At 43.8% G+C, this 20,691-nt stretch overlaps 1 protein-coding gene across 5 annotated transcripts in view; it reads right to left on the bottom strand.

Moving 5' to 3' along the window:
* The window catches only part of LOC147024977 (uncharacterized), a 196,278-nt gene that overhangs the window by 111,418 nt on the left and 64,169 nt on the right, over positions 1–20,691 (bottom strand). For all 5 annotated transcript variants that reach the window (XM_085885471.1, XM_085885469.1, XM_085885470.1 and 2 more), the window contains one exon: positions 10,882–10,954. In XM_085885471.1, the coding sequence (XP_085741597.1) occupies positions 10,882–10,954 (73 nt within the window). The remainder of the gene's footprint in view (positions 1–10,881; positions 10,955–20,691) is intronic.

Below are 20,691 nucleotides of genomic sequence, written 5' to 3' on the forward strand. Positions count from 1 at the left end.
AAGAGGTTCATCCTCGAGCAAGATAACGACCCAAAACATACCTCCAGGCGATGTCAGAACTACCTTAGAAGAAAATAACAAGACGGTAGGCTTCAAATCATAGAATGGCCACCATAGTCTCCAGCCTTAAACCCCATCAAGCTGGTTTGGGATGAACTGGACAGAAGGGTGAATGCAAAGCAACCGACAAGTGCAATACATTTGTGGGAACTTCTGCAACAGTGTTGGGAACAATATTTCCGAACAATATTTGATTCCCATTGTAGAAAGAATGTCACGAGTATGTTCGGCTGTCTTCCATCTGCAAAAGGTGGCTACTTTGATGAGTCAAAAATTTAGATTAAATTTTGTTCAACAAAATGATTCCATGATTTCCTTTTCATCTGCAATTGTTTATTTGTTCTATGCTTTAAATCAAGAGTACATTGAAACATTAAACCGATTAAATTTCAGTAAGAACTGGAAAAATGGGGCGTTCTAAAACTTTTGACCGGTAGTGTATGTACACACACACACATATATATATATATATATATATATATATATATATATATATATATATATATATATGTATATATATATATATATACATACATACATATATATATACATACATATATATATATATACATACATATATATATATATATATATATATATATATATATATATATATATATATATATATATATATATATATATATATACATATACATATATATATATACATATACATATATATATATATACATATACATATATATATATATATATACATATACATATACATATATACATATACATATACATATATATACATATACATATACATATACATATATATATATATATATATATATATATATATATATATATATATATATATATATATATATATACATATATATCTATAAATTCTTATAGAATTTGCATGTAAGTAGATTCAAAATGTTTAGAATTTAATTCCCTATCCTGTGATGTGTAATATTTGATTTCTTATCATGTGACCAGTTGTCATCAGATTGACTTGACACCGTCACCCAAAAAGATCAGGGAGTTCATACAGAAATTGTACAATGTACGTGAATCAGTCTCAAACAGCAGGAAATTTAATGTTTTTCAGCCATCATAACACATATGAGATGGCAGATGTGGTATGGGATTAAATACCGTCACAATCAACGGTTTCTGGGGGGGGGGGGGGCAAAATGTAGCGTTGGCGAAGGTATGCGCTCTACTGAGTGCCCGTTCTAGTTTCAATATATGATAACCGTTCCAGAAGAGCAGCTTGGTGTATGTATTTTGCATTTTTACCATTTTACCATTCTGAGATATTGACGTTTTGGGGGAAAATAAAAAATAAAAAAAACAAGGACCACTGGGAGGAAGTGGCAGAGCTGAACTCCACGCAGGAGGAAGCAGACACCCGAATGTTTCTGCATGTTCTGCATGCAGCAGAGGCTGGGTACAAGGCTGTGGTGATCACTGCCGACGATACAGATGTCCTCGTGCTGTGTCATGCCTTCAATCTGGACATCCCATGCCCCGTGTATCAGAAGTGTGGTACGCAAACCCGCACACGGTTCCGAGACATTGACAAGCTTGCTAGATCGATGGGAGACAGTGTCTGTGATGCCCTGGTTGGACTGCACGTGTTCTCTGGTTGTGATACAGTCAGTGCCTTTGCAGGCCGGGGAAAGATGGGCGCCTTGAAGCAAATGAAGACGGATAAGACCTACCAAGAGGCCTTCAGTCAGCTCGGTCATTCATGGGAAGTATCCACCGAGCTCTTTCAGAAGCTGCAAGAGGTCACTGCCACATGTACGTGCCGTCTACCAACACCACGAAAGTCAATGAACTCCGACATCAACTCTTCTGTGCCAGACGGGGAGAGATAGAGTCCAGTCAGCTTCCACCATGTGAAGACTGCCTCTTCATGCACGTCCTCCGTGCAAACTACCAGGCTGCTATTTGGAGGCACTGTCTGCAATGCCAACCCTATGTTCCAAGTCCCAAGGGTTGTTGATGGACCACTGATGATGACGGGAAGCTGGCCATCGAGTGGATGCAGGGTTCTCCAGCACCGGATGCAGTGTTGCAACTGCTTTCCTGCAAGTGTGGACGGTCGTGCAAACTCCCAGACTGCACATGCCTTGCCAATAGCCTGAAGTGCACTGACATGTGCAAGTTGCGAACCTGCAGCAACCAGCTCGCTGATGTCGAGGAAGAGGTTGTAGACCTCGAGGACTCTGATGCTGATAACAGTGATGAAGACTCGACGACTGATCCATGGTGTGAATGTTTTGGCACGATCACAAGGACATTCATGGCTACAAATATGCATGAGTAAAACATAGTACATAAACATGCCACACTCGCGTGGTGAAATTTGGGTGATCCATAAATTTCACATTTTGGATGCTTGTTGGAACTCGGGTAGGGGAAGGGCAATTCCTTTAACTGTGGTAAAAAAAACTTGTAAAATGTTCATAAATGTTTTCCTCATACAACATGTGCATGTTGTAGGCTACTGCGGTTCAGTAGCACTACCTCGGGAACTTGTATGACAATATTATAAATTAAAATGTACTGAAAATCACTAAAGGCCCGGTCACACCTTGACGTTTTAGCCAACATATGCCGATTTTTGAATTTTTTTTCTAAAACGCTGGCACACGTTGAATACGTTATGGGTAAGTTTTGATAACATTGAGAGCACGCTGGCATACGTCGTAGTACGTTGCCATACGTCGTTGTACGTTGGCTTTAAACGTTGTACTTTTCGGTTGTCCTCAAATTTTTTCATGCTTGAAATTTCACGACGTATGCCGGCGTATGACTCACACGTTCCGCTACGCTAGCCAGAAGTTGTAGGCACGGTCTGCGATCGTTGACAGACGTCAACACATGCTACTTGTAAGTTAATCATAAGTTGAGACACGCCGAGGTAATGTTTAGCGTACCCGAAACTTATTTCTAACCTATGATTAACCTGTTGTTGGCACGTTACGCGATCGTTGCCACATGTCGACAGACGTTGCTTTTAAGTTACTCATAGGCTGAAAGACGTCGGTATAATGGATCGTCCTTGCGTCAGCGTCCACGGCCACGGCCAGGACACTTATTTGCAGCATTCTTCAAACTTTTCTTCGGCATGACGAGGATGTTCACACTTCGATGTCTAGCTTGGCAATGATTCCAATTGTCCATCGGCAGCGTCTATTTAAAATAGTCGAGTTTGAGCGTTTTAACACGTTCAGAAGAAACGCTTCAAATTTCCAAACCCCAGCGTCAAAAAAAAAACAAAAAAAAAAAAAACAAAGGCGAGTGACAGCAATTTAAATCGTTCATTGTAAACAATAAAACTAGCTGAGTGGTACCGTTTAAAAGTCGTTGAGTGTAAAAAAAATCCAATTGTTGAGCGCAAGCGTCTACTTTCAATAGTGGAGATGCAGCCATTTAAATCGTTGAGTGGCAGCCTATGAACCTACCCGTGGACACGCGGACGCAAGGACGATCCATCATAACCCACACCCTCACCCTCACACCCACCTACTACTGCCAACATGAACAAACTACTACTAATACTAATACTAATACTAATACTGATACTAATACTGATACTGCTGACATGGACATCGACTCAAAAAGGAACTCGAAAACACTGTTGGGTTCCCCTTTTATGAGCAACATTTTTATATACCAATTCCCAAAACTGCTGGGAACACGTCTTTATATGGCAGTTGTAAGCTAGAAACACATTCTTTTTTTTTTTTGTCGATCGGAAGACGTCATTGGAATACGTCTACATACGTCGATGTGTGTTGGGACTACGTAAAGAATTGGTTCAAAGCACGTCAAACATAAGTTAGAAATAAGTTTCGCGTAAAAAAAGACATTACCGCGACGTGTTTCGACTTATGAGTAGCTTATAAGTAGCCTTTGTGGACGTGTGTAAGCGTCCACATATCGTGTGTAAAACTTATCCCCATCGCATGCGAACGTGTGTCATACGCCGAGTACGTTGTAAAATTTTGAACATGTTCAAAATTTCTTGACGTACTCTACTTACTACGACTTATGATAGCGTATTTAGCGTTCTACTCGCGCATACCAAACTTACCCATACCGTATTCGACGTGCCCCAACGTTTTAGACACACTTTTTGTTACGTCGGCATACGCTGGCAAGATTGCCAAGGTGTGACCGCGATTTTGACCCTTCCATTTCTACGGCAGTTATGATTTGAATCGTTGTGCGTCAGCCTTTTAATAGGCTACGCCACGACATCGTCGGCGATGCGTGCAACGCGCTATGCCTGAGTTAGACTATCGTTGGGCATCGGTTGTGTAGGCCGACAACAGGTTCAGCATTCGTTGGTATAAGTTATCTATAACACAACAAAACGTTCTGTGTAGTTACCAATGCGTTATACATAAGACCAAGTCGCTATGAATACGTCCGAATCTTTAAAAAAAAACATCAAAAGTTCAACGTAAGCCAGCGTTCTACATACATTTTAATACGTTGCCATCGCTGGCTAAAACGTCAAGGTGTGACCGGGCCTTAATCAGCAACATTTTGATCGGCCCTATTGTTCGCCCCTTTCTGCCATAAAACAAATTCTGACTTCAGGAATGACAGAAAGGATTATTCGGATGGTATAAATAAAGCATTTCAGACATGTATTTGTGGTTTGCAGTTCATTCTAGCCCTATGTGGAAACAGCAATTGCATCATCAGTGAATGTTTCAGAGTTTGTCTTTTCGCTTTCATTATGCGGAGGGTGGGTACATTCCAGAGATGATAACTACCAATAAGCTGCCAGTCTGCAATGGTGATCACATGAAAATATGATCTATATATATACACCAATTCAAAAATCATAACAAGGATTGGTTTCCTTAGATGGTACCGACAAGTGGAATTTCTGGCCTGGGCCCATGGACTAACAGGATAATGCGTCCTGCCATACTGCACACTTTGTTCAGGAATGGTTTGAGGAACATGATGAAGTGTTCACGGTGTTGTCCTGGCCTCCAAATTCTCCAGATCTCAGTCCGATTGAGCATCTGTGGGATGTGCTGGACCAACAAGTCCGATCCACGGCGGCTCCACCTCACAACTTACAGGACTTGAAGGATCTGCTGCTAATTTTTTGGTGCCAGACACCACAGGACATCTTCAGGGGTCTTGCAGAGTCCATGCCTCGGCGGGTCGGCGTTGTTTTCGTGGCACACGGAGGACCAACAGCATATTAGGCAGGTGGTCATAATGTTCTGGCTCATCGGTGTACATATATATTGTTACGGTTGTGGAAATTCGCATTACACCATAAAGAATCCTCAGGTGAGATATCTCGGTAAGTCCATGTGTAGTTAGCCCAAACCCGTTGTATAGAGGGAATATGTGCGATTCATCCTGGCTGCGACGCTTTGAGTTAGCCATTTTTTCATTCTCTATTGTTATTTTCGACCATTAAGCCGCCAACAACGCAAACAGCCACAACCTTGACCTTCACAACTCCATCCCGCAAACATCGCTTCATCGCCATTCCCAAACGAAACCATAACCATCAAACCACCACAGAAAACCCTCCACCACCTTCGCCTTTCTCCTTCACAACCAACAACCGCACCACCTGTGAACACTGAACGTCGGTTTGTCTAGGGCCCGTTCGGCGATTGGTGCCCAACGCACCGAGCTGCGAGCGCGAATGGCAGCCTTTCCGAGGGAGAAATTCGGATCCAAAATTATTCACGCCCACTTCCCCTCCGTCCAATGGGCGAGCGCGAGGCGGCTTGGCCCCTCCTCCAAGCGCGTGTATGTGAAGTCCGTTTATGCAAATATGCGGATCAAGGGAGGTTCACGCCCCTTTTTGCTCGACCAATGGCTGAAAAGAGGGTGGCGTGGCCCTGCCTCCGATCACGTTTTGATCCGCATATTTGCATATCGACTCCTCCTGAGTCCTATAAAGATGCGAGCGCAAGGCGACTCGAGAGAGGGTGAGTTGAGCTGGGAGGAGTTCGAGAAGGGTTGGAGAGAAGTTGCGGAGGAGTTGCAGGGAAGACGGCGGACGGCGACGAGGTTGCGGTGTGGGGATCGCTCGACTCGTTGCGGGATCCAGGCCAGCCAGCCATACCCCTCTCCCTGAGCATCAGCGATTTCCCCCCCCCCCCATTCGCGCTGAGATAGTGCCGAGGGGGCCCCTGTTCCTCCACCACCCTCAACGTGGTGCCAACAAGACCGCTCGCGCGGAGCACGCCGGAGAGGACTCGCCGACCACGCCAGGGCACGGAGTCAGGGCGCAGCGGCGCAAACATTGCGGCTTGCCCGCCATCGCGTCACAAAGACGCGGGTAAGACCTCCCCGGTCTCGTGGACCTGGCCAATCCTCCAGGATTCACGTACATTTGGTCTACGGACCTGTCCTGCCTCCTCGCCTATGAGGGTGGCTTTCTTTTTCCTTTGATTTTTGTGTAAATGCTTGTGGTGGCGCCGTCTGTTAAGTAAAACTGCGTAAGTGTTGCCATGTGTCGGTCTTAGTCGGTAGTATCTCTCTTTTACTGTTTCTTTCTGTGCTTGAATACGTGCCTTTTATTATTATTATTACTGTGACTGAATATACGTACTTGCTTTGCGTCCGTGTGTCGTGCAACAAAATGCTTGCTTGTTGAACTGTTCCCGCTCTGCTTCATCTCCTTTCCTTTTGTTGACTCTCCATTCTGCATCGCGTAAGAGATTGGAAGTGGGTGTAAGTTCCCGGTAACTAATCTGAACCGTCGAGGTCGACGATAACTCTGCTCGGTTATCTCTGCAGAACGGAACGAACCGCTTCAGTGGTTCTTGTCCGAAGTCGACCTGCGGCGAGGTACGATCGCCCGATTAACCATCCGCGTACGTACTTAGGTAGGTCGAGTTTGGCGAACAACCCTATCCTACGCGGGTGGCCGATTGGCACGATTGTGGTGAGGTCGAAAGACTCACCCGTGACTAGCTCCCGGCGTTGTTCCGAGAGGGTCACGACTGAATTGTCCGTCCGGTGGGCTACGTGCCGAGATTTGAGTTACGTGGCCGATTGCACGCCGGCGGGCGCGAATTCGCAACAATATATATATATATATATATATATATATATATATATATATATATATATATATATATATATATATATATATATATATATATATATATATATATATATATATATATATATATTTTACGGATTTCAGAATCCGGTCTGATGAATGGATACACACATCCAGGTCCTCAGACAGTTATTTCCTTAAATGCATGTTCAGATTAGCCCCATCACCATGTCTAATGGGATTTTAAATGTGATGCGTTGAGAAGGGTAAGGAATAGATCCCCTCTATTATGGGAAGTTATTTCTTTACAACACACATTTACACATTTCTTTCGCGAGCGCTGGAGCCCGTATTTTTCCTCAGCAACGTTTATGCATGTATTTCTTTCACGAGCGCCGACGCACGCCTTTTTTTGAAAGCGCACGGGTCATCATGGTAACTGTGCCCAAGTGGGGCGTGTGAGCTTTGGGGGGACTCTGCGCCCACCGAGACGGGCCACTGATATAAAACAAATTGGAGGTTCGTTCTGAGGCGAGAGAAGTAAGAGGAGGGAGAAGAGAATGAGAAAGAAAGCCAGAGAGGAAAAGGAGGAGAGAAGCAAGAAAAAAGCGGGCAAGCGAGCCGAGAAAGAAGCGAGAGTTGAAGCACGCGAGGGAAGAAGTGAGCCAGAGAGGAAGCGTGCAAGTGAGCAAGCGAGCGTGTGGTGTGCGTGTGGGTGTCTGACCAGCGTCAACAACGAGACAATTTGTCCTTCCCAGTGCTTGAGCAAGCGAGCATGTGGTGCACGTGTGGGTATGAGTCGCGCCAACGAGTGAGGCATGGGTCGGTCACCGTGTGAGGTGCGGGTCAGTCACCGCCATACCATGTGGGTCACTGGACGTCACCAGTTTTGTGAAGTGTGAGTAGCTGCCCATGTCGCAGCACCAGGGTCTAAACCCGCGACAGAGGATCTCAGTGCCCTCCCAGACGTCGACTGGTGTTCAAGGCTGTTCGCGAGAGGGTGCACAGCAAGGCTGGGTGCTGGAGACGGACGTGACACGCACGCACAAATTTCAGGACGTTTTCACTTCACAGACAACTACTCTCTGGTGGGCAAGACGACTCTTTCCCCCCCCCCCCCACCCTGAATGATCTGCTGGGTACCCTTGTCTGTGCTTAGCTGTAAGTTGATCCCCCCCCCCCCCAAAAAAAAAAGCATCTGCTCTCTGTCTCTTTCCTGTCATTTTGATTGATTTTGCTTGATTAACTATTCATTTATTTACCTCAGAAAATAAAAAGTTCTTTTTATTTATATTTTATTATTAATAAATCATTTATTGATTTCCAACCTGTCCGTGTTTGTGCTTTCCTTCCATTGATCTAGCATTGTCCGAACCGAGATATTGGGAGGTAATTACCACAGATTTGACCAAAACGAGTCGGCACGCACCAGCGGTTAAAACGCTCGGCTGCCCTAATTAAAATCTAATAGAGATAACATTGGTGCTTTGCCGATGGCACGCTCCCTGCTCAGGTAACCACGTAACCTCAAGTTAAACGGCATAATTAGACGGTGGACACTGGAACTCATGGTTGACTGGGTGGCATTTGTGGTTATAAAACAACCCACCGTACCACAACGTTAATTGTGAGCGGTGGCCCCAGGTCCGGCTCTTCCGAGGACAACCGGGGATTAATCCCCCTGAGTGACAAGCTGGGCTCAGAACCCGTGGCCGCAACATGTGTGTGTGTATATGTATATATATATATATATATATATATATATATATATATATATATATATATATATATATATATATATATATATATATATATATATATATATATATATATATATATATATATATATATACATACATACATGTAAATTCTCCATGTAAATGTGTACCATGTAGCGCCACCTGGCGGTGGTGGCAGATGGTGTTACAAGTGCCTTTTTTTTTTTAACCTGGGCAACGCTGAGGTTAAAGCACTCTTCAGATGGATAGATTTGTCTTCCTTCCCTTCTCCCAACCCCTCAAAAAAAAAAACCGGAGAGGCCTGTCAAAGTCTGTCATCGTGCGTGAGACATTTCTGGAGGGAAGGGACCTCAGGATGCATGTGGTAAAAGGGGGGAGGGGGTAAAGCACTCTTTGCACAGGTACATTTGGCTTCCTTTCCTTCTCCTTCTCATATAAAATGAAAGGGTCTGTCAAAGTTGGAAAAATAATAACCAGAGGGAGCTGGGGACGTCGTTTGAATGAAACATTTTTAGCAGCAAGGGTCGTGGGGCCACGATGAGGGGGGTGGGAGAGGAAGTGGAAGTTACAAACTCTGAACTCAGGGTGTAGATACAATTGGCCATGGCCGCAGAGGCTGTTTTGAGTCACAAAGTGATACCAAAGTGACCAATACAGCAATTTTTAGCAAACAGGATGACAATTGGTCCATCAGCGAAGTGATGGGTAGGCTCTGCGAGTGTTCCATAAAATATATTATTGTACTGGACTGGGAGCTAAAAGAAACAACTAACTAAGATTGTGGATAAATCAGTCTGGATTTTACGGTGACTTAGCAGGTTTGGTATTACGTGTTCACATTGGAATGCTTATGGAGCGAAATTCAATATGCATCAACATCAAGTTAAAGACTTTCCAGTTTAAAAACAAGAAAACTGTATACCAGCCTATTTCAAATTGAAGGCCTCCCTCAACTCGTGTTGAAGCGTATTTGGCATATTACCAAAGTGTGGTTTGATGAGAGCAAGCAGCCATATGAATCAAAGCCATATAAATAGGTGGAGAAAGACACAAGTGTTGAAGCATTACCTCTCACCATCACATTTAGCAGCGGGCTGGGCAGAATAGCTTAGATTTAGAGATATGCACATTTGACTTTGGGCTGGGTTTGGGGGTTTGGTTATATCGTGTTGACTATAAACTGTTACCCTGGCGTTTCTCATGCAGGGCGATGCATCATTGTGTGTCATCCAATAAAAGGATGTCATGCTGGAGGATCCATATGCCAGCACTGGTTACTAGTGGACGTTAAAGATCTTCCGGTGTCTTTTGCCAAGAGTAGTCGAGTTATCCCCGGCACTCTGAACAAATTACAAATAGATCCATGCACCTTCAGTCGATCGAGTATCCTGCGGCAGAGTAGTGACCCATCCAGGATTGGTTCTAACATAGATATATTTCTCAACTAGTGGTGATATGCCCCTGGTGCTCTGTGAAAAGTATGGACCTCAAATCATAACAAAGTAATCACACTTAACAAGAGCAAAATCAGTGATGCCAATTTGAAAGTCTTGCAAGCACCATATCAAATTGGAATTGTTCCACAAAACAATAATGCACACAAGTCAGGAACGTTACCAGCTTATCGTATGAAAGCAAATAAGAGGGCGACAAGCCATAATTAGGACATCCAAGTCAAAATTTCATCAAATAATTTGAAATGACAAGGTGGTTTTGAACATAACCAAATCAAGTAAAGTGTCAGGAATTGCATCAAGTTGGAGCAATTACATCTCCATGAACAACAAGCTACAACATTGCAATGTACAAGTCCAACAGAATCATAATATATGGTGTTACGTTATAGATCTCAAGATCACAACGAATGACAAGCTAGAACGTGTCAGGTTGCAGGCTGGGGAATGAAAGATATGGCAAAGCAAAGGCAAGATGGTCGTTTTCAAGGATGAACCCAAGGGGTTTCTCGGTTTGTGATCCAGTAACCGGCGCGGCACAATATTAATGACGAGGAGGACGGCAAACAAAATGGGGGGGGGGGGAGATGATGCAGCTCACCTGTGCTTCATTTTTCCTCTGCTTCACCGCTTCCTCCTTCTCGCGAATGTCTTGCTCTGTCGTGTTCTTCTCCCTAACACCCCAGCACAGTACACGAGATAAGTGGTTCAGCATACCAGCAAGTTAGTCCCGCCAATGCAGTCTCTCCGAAGGGAGGCGATAATCTTCCCGATATTAAACACCTGAACACCATCAAGGCCTCAACCACCGGAGAGGACACAAGCAGACATCTAATGATGATACGTCTGTGTCTGTCTGTCTGTGTCTCTCTCTGCGACCTCAATACCAGGCTTCTGTTAACTACCTTAATCTGACAGATCTGACACAACCCTCCACCCACTCTAGTCCCTCCCTGTCTCTTAATATCTATTTTACCCAGCTTCTTCCTCACCTCCCCATTAATGCAAAACCCTCCTGGGCGTTGCTGCGTCATGACTACGTCCCCTTCGGCTGCAGTGATAGCTCTGCTTTTGGCATGAAAATCAGCGGCACAAATACATAACAAGGAGCCGCAGAGGCTGTGGACGTGCACATGCGAGCCGAGCAGGGCGGTACAAAATGTGTTGGAATGTCAGAATTGTTCGCACAATGTCACCCGAGTCTGTGAGATAAAACCAACCGAATGGTTGGGGCTGGAGGGGAAGGGTGGCCAAACGGGAAAGAACGAGACGCGTACACGAGTAAAATATCTGTGTGCAAAAGAACGTGCATTATAGCAGGTCATTCATTGGAAGGGATAACGGAAACAGCAATGAAGTCGATAAAAAAAACAGACCGCAGGGCAACCGAGGTGACAGCACGGCCCTACCACAGCCTAAAGGACACACGGACCCAAGGGAAGAATCACGTTAGCAACTATGGGATTCGCTGCTCGGAACCCACGGACCTGTGTCTGGGAGACTTCAGGCAGTCACGTACCACACGGAGCATCCTGACGCAAACACGGTCACACGCCGGGGGGGGGGGGTGGAAAAGCAGGTGACATGGCACAGAGGGGGAAAAAAATTTAAAGAGAGGGAGGGGCACACAGCACGGTAATATGGCATGAGAGAGGAGGAAGCACACAGTACAGACGCACAGTCTCATGGCAGGAGAAACGGCATAGGTTACACAGAGAGATTAGCACATCTTTATTCACACAGCAAAAAAGAAATGACGGCCTTTTCCAATATGATTGTTTTACAATACTGTTGTGTGTGTGTGTGTGTGTGTGTGTGTGTGTGTGTGTGTGTGTGTGTGTGTGTGTGTGTGTGTGTGTTTAGGAGGGGAGAGGTGGGTGTTGTGTCTTCCATCATTAACCCTTACCCAAGCCCCTTACACACTGGATGGTAATGGAAACGGACACTTATTAATAAGCACATCAAATCAATACAAAATAGCCCAATCTCAGCTTTAGTACCCCCACAACCCTCCTCCCACACATACACATACACATCGAGATTGCATCATGAATAAATTAAAACCAGAGAATCACATGAACCGTCCATAATGTCGGGACAAAAACACCTGCACCGTTTACCCCTGCCTCAATCATGCTCGTCCATTGCTAGACTCGAGGAAAAAACAAACACTGAGCTGTGACAAACCCACACATTGTGTTCATCAATGATGAAGGTCACCTGAAGAAAGATCAACAAATCCTTAACCTGCATGAACACCTGCAAGTTACATGAGTGCAATTTGAGCATGCATTATGCCTTCACCTATCCGCAAAGTTTTCCCGACCATGGAAACAAAAAGATCAACACATAAGCAAAATATATGACGCATCCATAAGCTGCTTTATATAATGGCTCATCTATTTTTTTTTTACGAACGCATTGGGGGCGAGTGAAGAGGGTGCTAAATAGAGTAATAAATTTAGTAATTTAGACAATTAGTGCCAAATAAAGAAAACCAAAAAACGAGAAAAATAAAATAAAAACCAATGTCACCCGCAGGGTGACTCGTATCTTGCCAAAAGGTGACCACGTGTGACTTCTTTAAGGTCACACTGAGGTGAACAGAGCTGCTATCCACCAGGAGCGACTCCTTGAGGAATATCTGCCTACGAGAGATTCCGATGAGAATCGTTCTAGAGTAACCATGAAAAATATGTGTTTGCCTCATAACGTCACCAAATGACGTCATAATGTCTCAAGCTTGACATATCGAGAAAGCACTCATCGAGGTGTTCAATTTGAGGTACTACACGATATGGTTCCTAAAACTTGAAAATTTGACCTTGGGGTCAAATATGTTTGACCTGAGGCGCTAACCATGAAGGTCAAGGCCAATCGCCACCAAAAATTAATCAGCTGAGCGCCAGACCATGAACTATATTCCCATGAAGTTTGAAGACGATCCGATCAAAATTACTCAAAAAATAAGGGTTTCATCGACTCACCTGATTTGCGCCAAAGTGACCTTGACCTTTGACCTTGACCTTCAAAATTTTATACGCTGAAAGGAACCTCTATAGGCCTCTGATATGCGAAGTTACAAAAATTTCCAATGATAACTGTGCTCTGCAGATTTTTTTTTATAGGTAATTACAGACAAACAAAACAACAAAAAAAAACATACAAGCGGACCAACATATCTTGCAAAAACTTCGTTTTGGCAAGATAAAAAAAAAGACAAGGAAAGAGATATGTACATCAGAGTAGGGGCGTGGAGGGAGAAGAGAGAAAGAGAAATGAAAGAAGAGTTGAAGTAGATTGAAGTAAGAGCAACGGAAGAAAAGGGTACCAACTGCAACAGGGAAAAAGGGGAAGGGTATAAAATGTCTACCACATTTGCACACATAATAAATGCATGGCCCTGAAGCTAAGTATCAACAATAACGCAAGACCCACGTCAAACTACAGAATTTCGCAAAATCTTTCCAAGAATACCTTTTTGCATTTTGAACATTTTTTTTTTGATCATCATAACAATAAAGTTGAATGAAGCGTTAATGCGGGTGCATGGTACCTTCTATGCCTGGTGTTGGCTTAATGGTTAGAGTGGTGGGCTTGGGATCCTAGGATCCTGAGTTCAAATCCCATTAATACCAGGTGGGGTTGACTCTGCCTGTCATCCTGAGGTCGGCAAAATGAGTACCAGCTTGCTGGTATCCTGTGTCGGAGTGCTGATCCGTCCAAGATTGTGCTCAATAGCCAAGGAGACTGCTGAGGCAGCACCAACGCTCTGGCACAGAGTATGGTCCCCAATGGATGGATGGATGGATGGATGGATGCTACCTTCTGCTGCTTATAAAGTAACAAATGAATCCACCAAGAAACTTGTGTTCTGCATCAATTGCCATTCCACACAACATGTGCATGAGATTACTTGACATTGGTGTCGAACATGTGCCTGTCTTGACATTCGATTATAGTGACTGTGACACTAACTGACACGATCCATATTCGGCTGTTGTCTACAAGTCTACAAGATCCTTCCTTGTCTACAAGGCCCCAATTTTTGTTGAGGAATAAAGGTAGAAACGTACAGACAAAAAATAAAAACGGTATGAATAAAAGTACAAGAAAATAGCAAAAAGACCTGCCAAGTCTTGAAGTATCTTGAAATGATCAGGAGTATCAGATGAGAACTAGAACGGCACTCGGAAGAGCGCACACCTCCACCAGGTTGAACAGATTACGTTTTGTATCCCAGTGGTAAGCCGGATCTGGATCTGGACCTGAACTCAAATCAAATACACTTCGTCTTGTCACCAACCGAACTCGTATACTTAGTTTCGTCCGAATCCGTGCACAACTTTTTGAGATATCATGCTATGGCCCAATCTCTCAATGGTGAAGATGGCAAATTGTAGTATCTGCATACGGATCCGAGTCTTCACCAAAGTCGAATCAATTCGTCCTTGCGACACACCCAACCTGTCCACCAAGTTTCATCTGAATCTGTCCATAACTTTGAGATATCCTGCTCACAGACAGAGACAAACAGCAGGAGTGAAAACAACCTCCGTCCACCTTTGGTGGTGGTGGTGGTAAATATTATCCTTTACGTAAAAGTTTGTTCAAAAACAACAGATTTTGGTGAAGTCAGCAGGAAAACAAGCATGCATATGCTTCACAGAATAAGGACATGAAAACGTTTCACGAATTTCCATAAAGTGATGTCATTCCCTTACCCAGCTGTCTCTGCCTGTGGAGGAGAAAATATCAAATGTATGGAAAGCCACATGAGTTTGAGTCTGTGTGACGATGCAAGTGATTCTCCTGTGAAATGTGAGAATTACTTTCGATTATAGCTAGACACATGTGTGGGTCCTGAGCTATATGTTATCACCATTCAAACATTGTTTTGGGTGGCCTATCCTACATCATTTGGACTGCAGTGGCATCAACTTTTCTTGATACAGGTATCAAGGTTCATGGAATAGCAAAACACCAGGGGGCAAAGAGTACACTGATACAAGATGGGATGAATGGGGAAAAGGAGGAAAAGGAGAAACAGAATGGTACACGGTGATGATCACAGCACATTGTTCAGCAATTTTTGGTTTTGTCGACGTCACGATCTGCAAGCTCAATCATGAGAAATACGTCTCTCATCAACAGTAGGTCATGTTTAGCTCAGAATTTTGAAACTATTTTGTTTGGATCACAAAAAACAAGGAATACTGACAATAAGTGCAACTTGCACAATGGGGACATTGTTGTTTTTTTTAAGGCAATATTATTTAATAACAACACCGATTACAGGCCGATAGTCTTTACAGAACAACTGGGTGTATCACGACAAGTTGAGAAACGTTTATCGGCCTGAACAAGTCGGCACCCCAATGAAGGACACTCGGCTGAAGGTGCAGGGATTTGAAAGTTGTTCAGGGTGCGGGAGATAACTCAGCTCCTCCTTGAGAAACACTGTGGGATCCTTAACATCCACCAACGACCAGTGCTGACAGACGGATCAACTGGTTTAACTTCCCTCCCATGGACAACACACGTATTGAAGTTTGGCCTTGCATGCGAAACACCAGGGTAGCACAGTTTATAGCTGGGTGGAGATTCGAAAACCCAGACTAGACATTTCAGAGGTGAGTGAGTGCGCATGTCTCGAGACTTATCCTGCTTGCCCCCATATCATTTGTTAACTTTTGAGTGAATATAGCACCAGAAAAATTGGCAGAAAATCGATTCAGAGTGTTTGAAGTTCAACAGCTTCACAACAGAACAATTCGTCCCTTTAACACTGGGAGAATTCGATTTTGTTTACATTCAGGTGGGGGGGGGGGAGGCAGATTTTCTGTGTCTATTCACAGTTGTGGGACGCACAATATGCATAATTTCTGAAAAGAAAAAAATCCAGCCCGAGAGGAAGATTTTCAGTCTTTACAACCAGAGCAATTCCAATTCGTTTCGGATTATCAGTTGCATTCATTGCCTTGATCTTTCCAAAGCGTGCTGCTGCCAGACCAGTAACGAGGTAGTATAGGTAATATACTGGGTGGTTTGTCATTGTTCTTCCCAGTCCTAATCAGGACAGCAATTTGGTCAAGGTGACTCAAAATGGCCTAGTCTTTTCCAAAGGTTTCACGGCATGTTTGGGACACTTAGTGTTCAATCCTGCATCAAATGAAAAGGTTCATTTTAGATAAACAATCAGTTTATTCAACAGGTCTTATCCTTGGTGTGGCACCTCCCATTATTTGCATGCTTTGTCCCCCAACACCCCCCCCCCTTATCACAGAGGTTTCTACAGGGAGTGCACGGTCCACCCTCAACCCATTCTGGTAAAACTCCCAAAATGCAGAATCACTGCTTGCCTCCACTCATCCGTTACTCTATTTCCCCACATTTAGAACCAGCTTCCACTTTCTCTTCACTCTCAATCGTCCATCCAGGTCTGCAAGACAGCTGTTTAACACTATCTAAGATCATCCACCATCCAAAACCATGATCTTTTCCACTTTTGTACCCCCCTCCCAACTCCTAAGGCCACCTCCTTCCAAATTCACAATTTTTCCTTCCTGATATTTCCTTCTGTATCCATTCAGTCCACCGATGCATGCTTTCCTGCCCCTCATTCCTCCAAACACCCATTGTTTGTCGAAGTGTCCATCTATTTTGTCCTTCAACTCTGCTGCTGGTGTGCCCCCCCCCCCCCGCCATCTGCTGTTCCTTCTGTTCTGTTGCGTCCTGATCCATTCAGTGTTTTCGCTCTTCTACGAGCTGAGACTCTGCATACAAAAAAATTAAAAAAGAAGCGATTTTCCACAAACACAAAAGACAGAACATGCAGGACCTTCAGGATCAGAGCAAACACGTGTGACGACGCTCTGCACCAATAACTTATGATGACATGACCTTACCAAATTAATTCCTACCTTTTACAGCACGGAAACATGACTGAACACCGAAACTTAAAGAGAATGACTTGGGTTCAACCGACTTGAAGAATGATGGATTTTCTCCTCTCCCTCCCCACCACTGACGGAATTATATGCATATCGAGTACAATGATGAATCTCGAGAAGCTCGAGAAAGTAGGCTAAGACACAAACTTGGAATGATTTGAGAATCCGAGAGATGCTTGAACAACATCACATGGTGTTACGATAGCTGCAGAACCTAGGCATAATACACGAATATCAAACTGATGGCAAATGCAAAATTGTCAAACAACTAATGAAAAAAACAAGCAGTCCTAGACTGGTACTTAGGAAATCGTCAACTTGACCTCTGACCTTGTCTAATAAAAGCTGTCTCGAGAGAAGGTAGCGACGCAAACCAGAAGTTTCTACGATGATTCTGTATCAAACCATCAAAAATCGTAACGTCGACCGAAGCAAAAATCTCCATTTCTCCACGCAATTATTCCTTAACGTAACTCAACGACGCGTCTGCTCGAGCGCACTGCATCATGGGATGACCCGTGACGCGTCGAGTGAAATATTTTTTATACAATCTTAAAACGTCTCCAAAACATCCAATTTTACCAGAATTTCGACAACCGAGTTTTAAGCGTCCTAAGCGATCGCAAAAACCGAAGACAAACTTAAAATCGAAGTTAAAACGAACTCGTAACGTCGAGCGAAGCAAAAATACTCCATTTCTCCACGTGAATTTACGGAATTATGTTTGACCTCACTGTGACCTTGACCTTTGACCGATTTTCACCAAAATCTAATCAGCACTAGCCATCACCCTCCTGAATCACGTGGTGTAATTTGACATTGGTAGCTTCTTCCGTTCTCGAGTTATCGTGCCGACAAACAAACAAACAAACAAGCAGTCATAGACTGGTACTTACAAAATCGTCAACTTGACCTCTGACCTTGTCTAATAAAATCTGTCTTTAGAGAAGGTAACGATGCAAACTATAAGTTTCTACGATGATTCTGTACCAAACCATCAAAAATCGAATGTTTTGGATGTTTGACCTCACTGTGACCTTGACCTTTGACCGATTTTGACCAAAATCTAATCAGCACTAGCCATCCAAATCCTGAATCATGTGGTGTAATTTGGCATTGGTAGCTTCTTCCGTTCTCGAGTTATCGTGCCTACAAACAAACAAACAAACAGAAACGGAAGGCATCAATATACTTACAAAATCTTTAGATTTCGTCAGTAACAAACAAACAGAAACGGAAGTCATCAATATACTTACGAAATCTAAAGATTTAATCCTCTTGTGCAATCTATACTAGGCAATTGCTGGATATGTACAATTGCCGAATTGCACAAAATAAAATGAGAACAACACTTGGTAGATAAGTAACAAACAGAAACGGAAGTCATCAAAGATTTCGTAAGTAAAAATGTGATACAGTCCTTGGACAAGATTTTAACCAGCTTAGCAAATGGTTTGGGTCAGGTTTTCTTCACAATCGACTGCCACAGGGACTTTGACGATCCTTTCGAGTCTATCAGCGCTCGTCATGGCTTGGACAACTCGACCGTGGAGCCAGTTGTTCCTGGCCAATTGTTCGTCGCTGATGAGAACATCATCACCGACAGAGATGTTGGGCTTCGTGTCTGTCCATTTTGTCCTTTCCTGTTGAGCAGACAGGTACTCTCTCCTCCATCTTGCCCAAAGAGGTCTGCCAGATATTGTACATCTAAAGCGCGACCAGCGATACAAGTCACGTGTGACAAAGTCCTGGGGAGGAGATGCTCGAGGCATGGTTTTCATTGTCAATAACATAGGTGGAGACAAGGGATGAAAGTCATTTGCATCTGGTGAAATCGCTGTGATATGCATGGAGTATGCCTGGTGTTGGCTTCATGGTTAGGGTGGTGGGCTTGGGATCCAAGGATCCTGAGTTCAAGTCCTACTCGCTGTTGAATTAATACCAGGTGGGGTTGACTCTGCCTGTCATCCTGTCGAGGTCGGCAAAATGAGTGCCAGCTTGCTGGTACCCTGTGTCGGAGTGGCGACCTGTCCAGGAATGTGCCCAATAGCCAAGCAGACTGCTTAGGCAGCACCAATGCTCTGCACAGAGTATGGTCCCAATGGATGGATGGATGGATGGAGTTAATGACATTACTGGCTTCTGCAACAAATCTAGCCAGTAAATCGTAGGTGAGCTGATACAGACCGAGCTCAAAAAGCACTTTACAGACTGTGGCAATTTCCGCTCTCCAAATTTAATAATAGGAAAGTGTGAAGTGAGGGGAGGATAAAATTCCCAGATGCACAGGTTTTCATTCAGGTAGTTTTCAGTAGCACGGCAGAGATCGTCAAATTCATTGTAAGCTCCGACAAGGATTGAGCCACGGTCGCAGTGAAGGTGTTTGACAGGGCCGTTTATAGCGAGGAATCTGCACAGAGTGAAGATAAAAGAATGTGCCCAAGGATTCGATAACATCAAGATGAACGGCCAAAATTAAAAGACAAAATAATATCATGATTCAACATTTGGCGTTCGCAGGTCCACCTTTAGTTTTCCTCACAATGAGTTGCCACAGGCTGAAGATATCAAAACCACATTTGGTAAAAGGGGGAACTTCAAACAGATGGTCTACCAGGAGGTTGGCCATCTTTTAGACAAGACAGCCTCAAAGCTTCTGAGAAGTTATGCAACTTTCGTTGAGTTTACTGACAAGCGACCGTCCATTGTCATCCAATAACCGGCTTGTATGACAACTGGAGTTGTCCCTCCACCAAAATGATAAACCTTGTCATGGTGATGTCTGGTCAGCACTACAGACAGGTGGTCTTGAGGGAGTAGGATTGCATGCGTTCTATAAATGCCAAAGTTTCTGTGGCACAGGAGTCCGACATGAGTTAATCTGGCACAGTTAGCGAAGGGATTCAATTTCTTTATGGAGGACAGTAGCATCACAATATCTTCAAAGAACATGCTATGTTGTGAAGCTTGAACCAGGATAGTAGTCATTGCTTCATGTTATTTGATGGACAGGCCTCTCTATTGTCACATACGAGCTTTGAACCTCCTCATATAATGAATGAGTACAGCGAAGGCCCTTCTAGCTGAATGCCATTTGCAGTACCCAGTGAAATGATCAGTTCGCAAGCCTTGAGGATCTAGCCAAGTGATCTTGACCTTGGTGATGACTTCAGGACTGCCTCCGGACTCGACTTCCAACTCGATTTCCTTATCAGCATAGTACTTGACTTTAGACAAGCAATCAGGTCTTTCTTCAGACTTGGATTCAGATTTCAGTTCAAGTTTGTCAAACATCAAGAATGGAGACTGCACAACGAATTGCAGACAATTCTCAAGGTTAGTATCGGAAAGAAAGTCCGGCCCACACAGCCACAATGTGATAGTTAACTTGGACATTCTTTGAGATGCGATATCAGCTGGGTTGACACGAGTATTCATGTGATACCACTGTTCATGGA

This window comes from Eptatretus burgeri, chromosome 6 (genome assembly GCF_056783735.1).
Source record: "Eptatretus burgeri isolate ZD-2024b chromosome 6, Ebu_testis_v1, whole genome shotgun sequence".
Taxonomy (NCBI): Eukaryota; Metazoa; Chordata; class Myxini; order Myxiniformes; family Myxinidae; genus Eptatretus; species Eptatretus burgeri.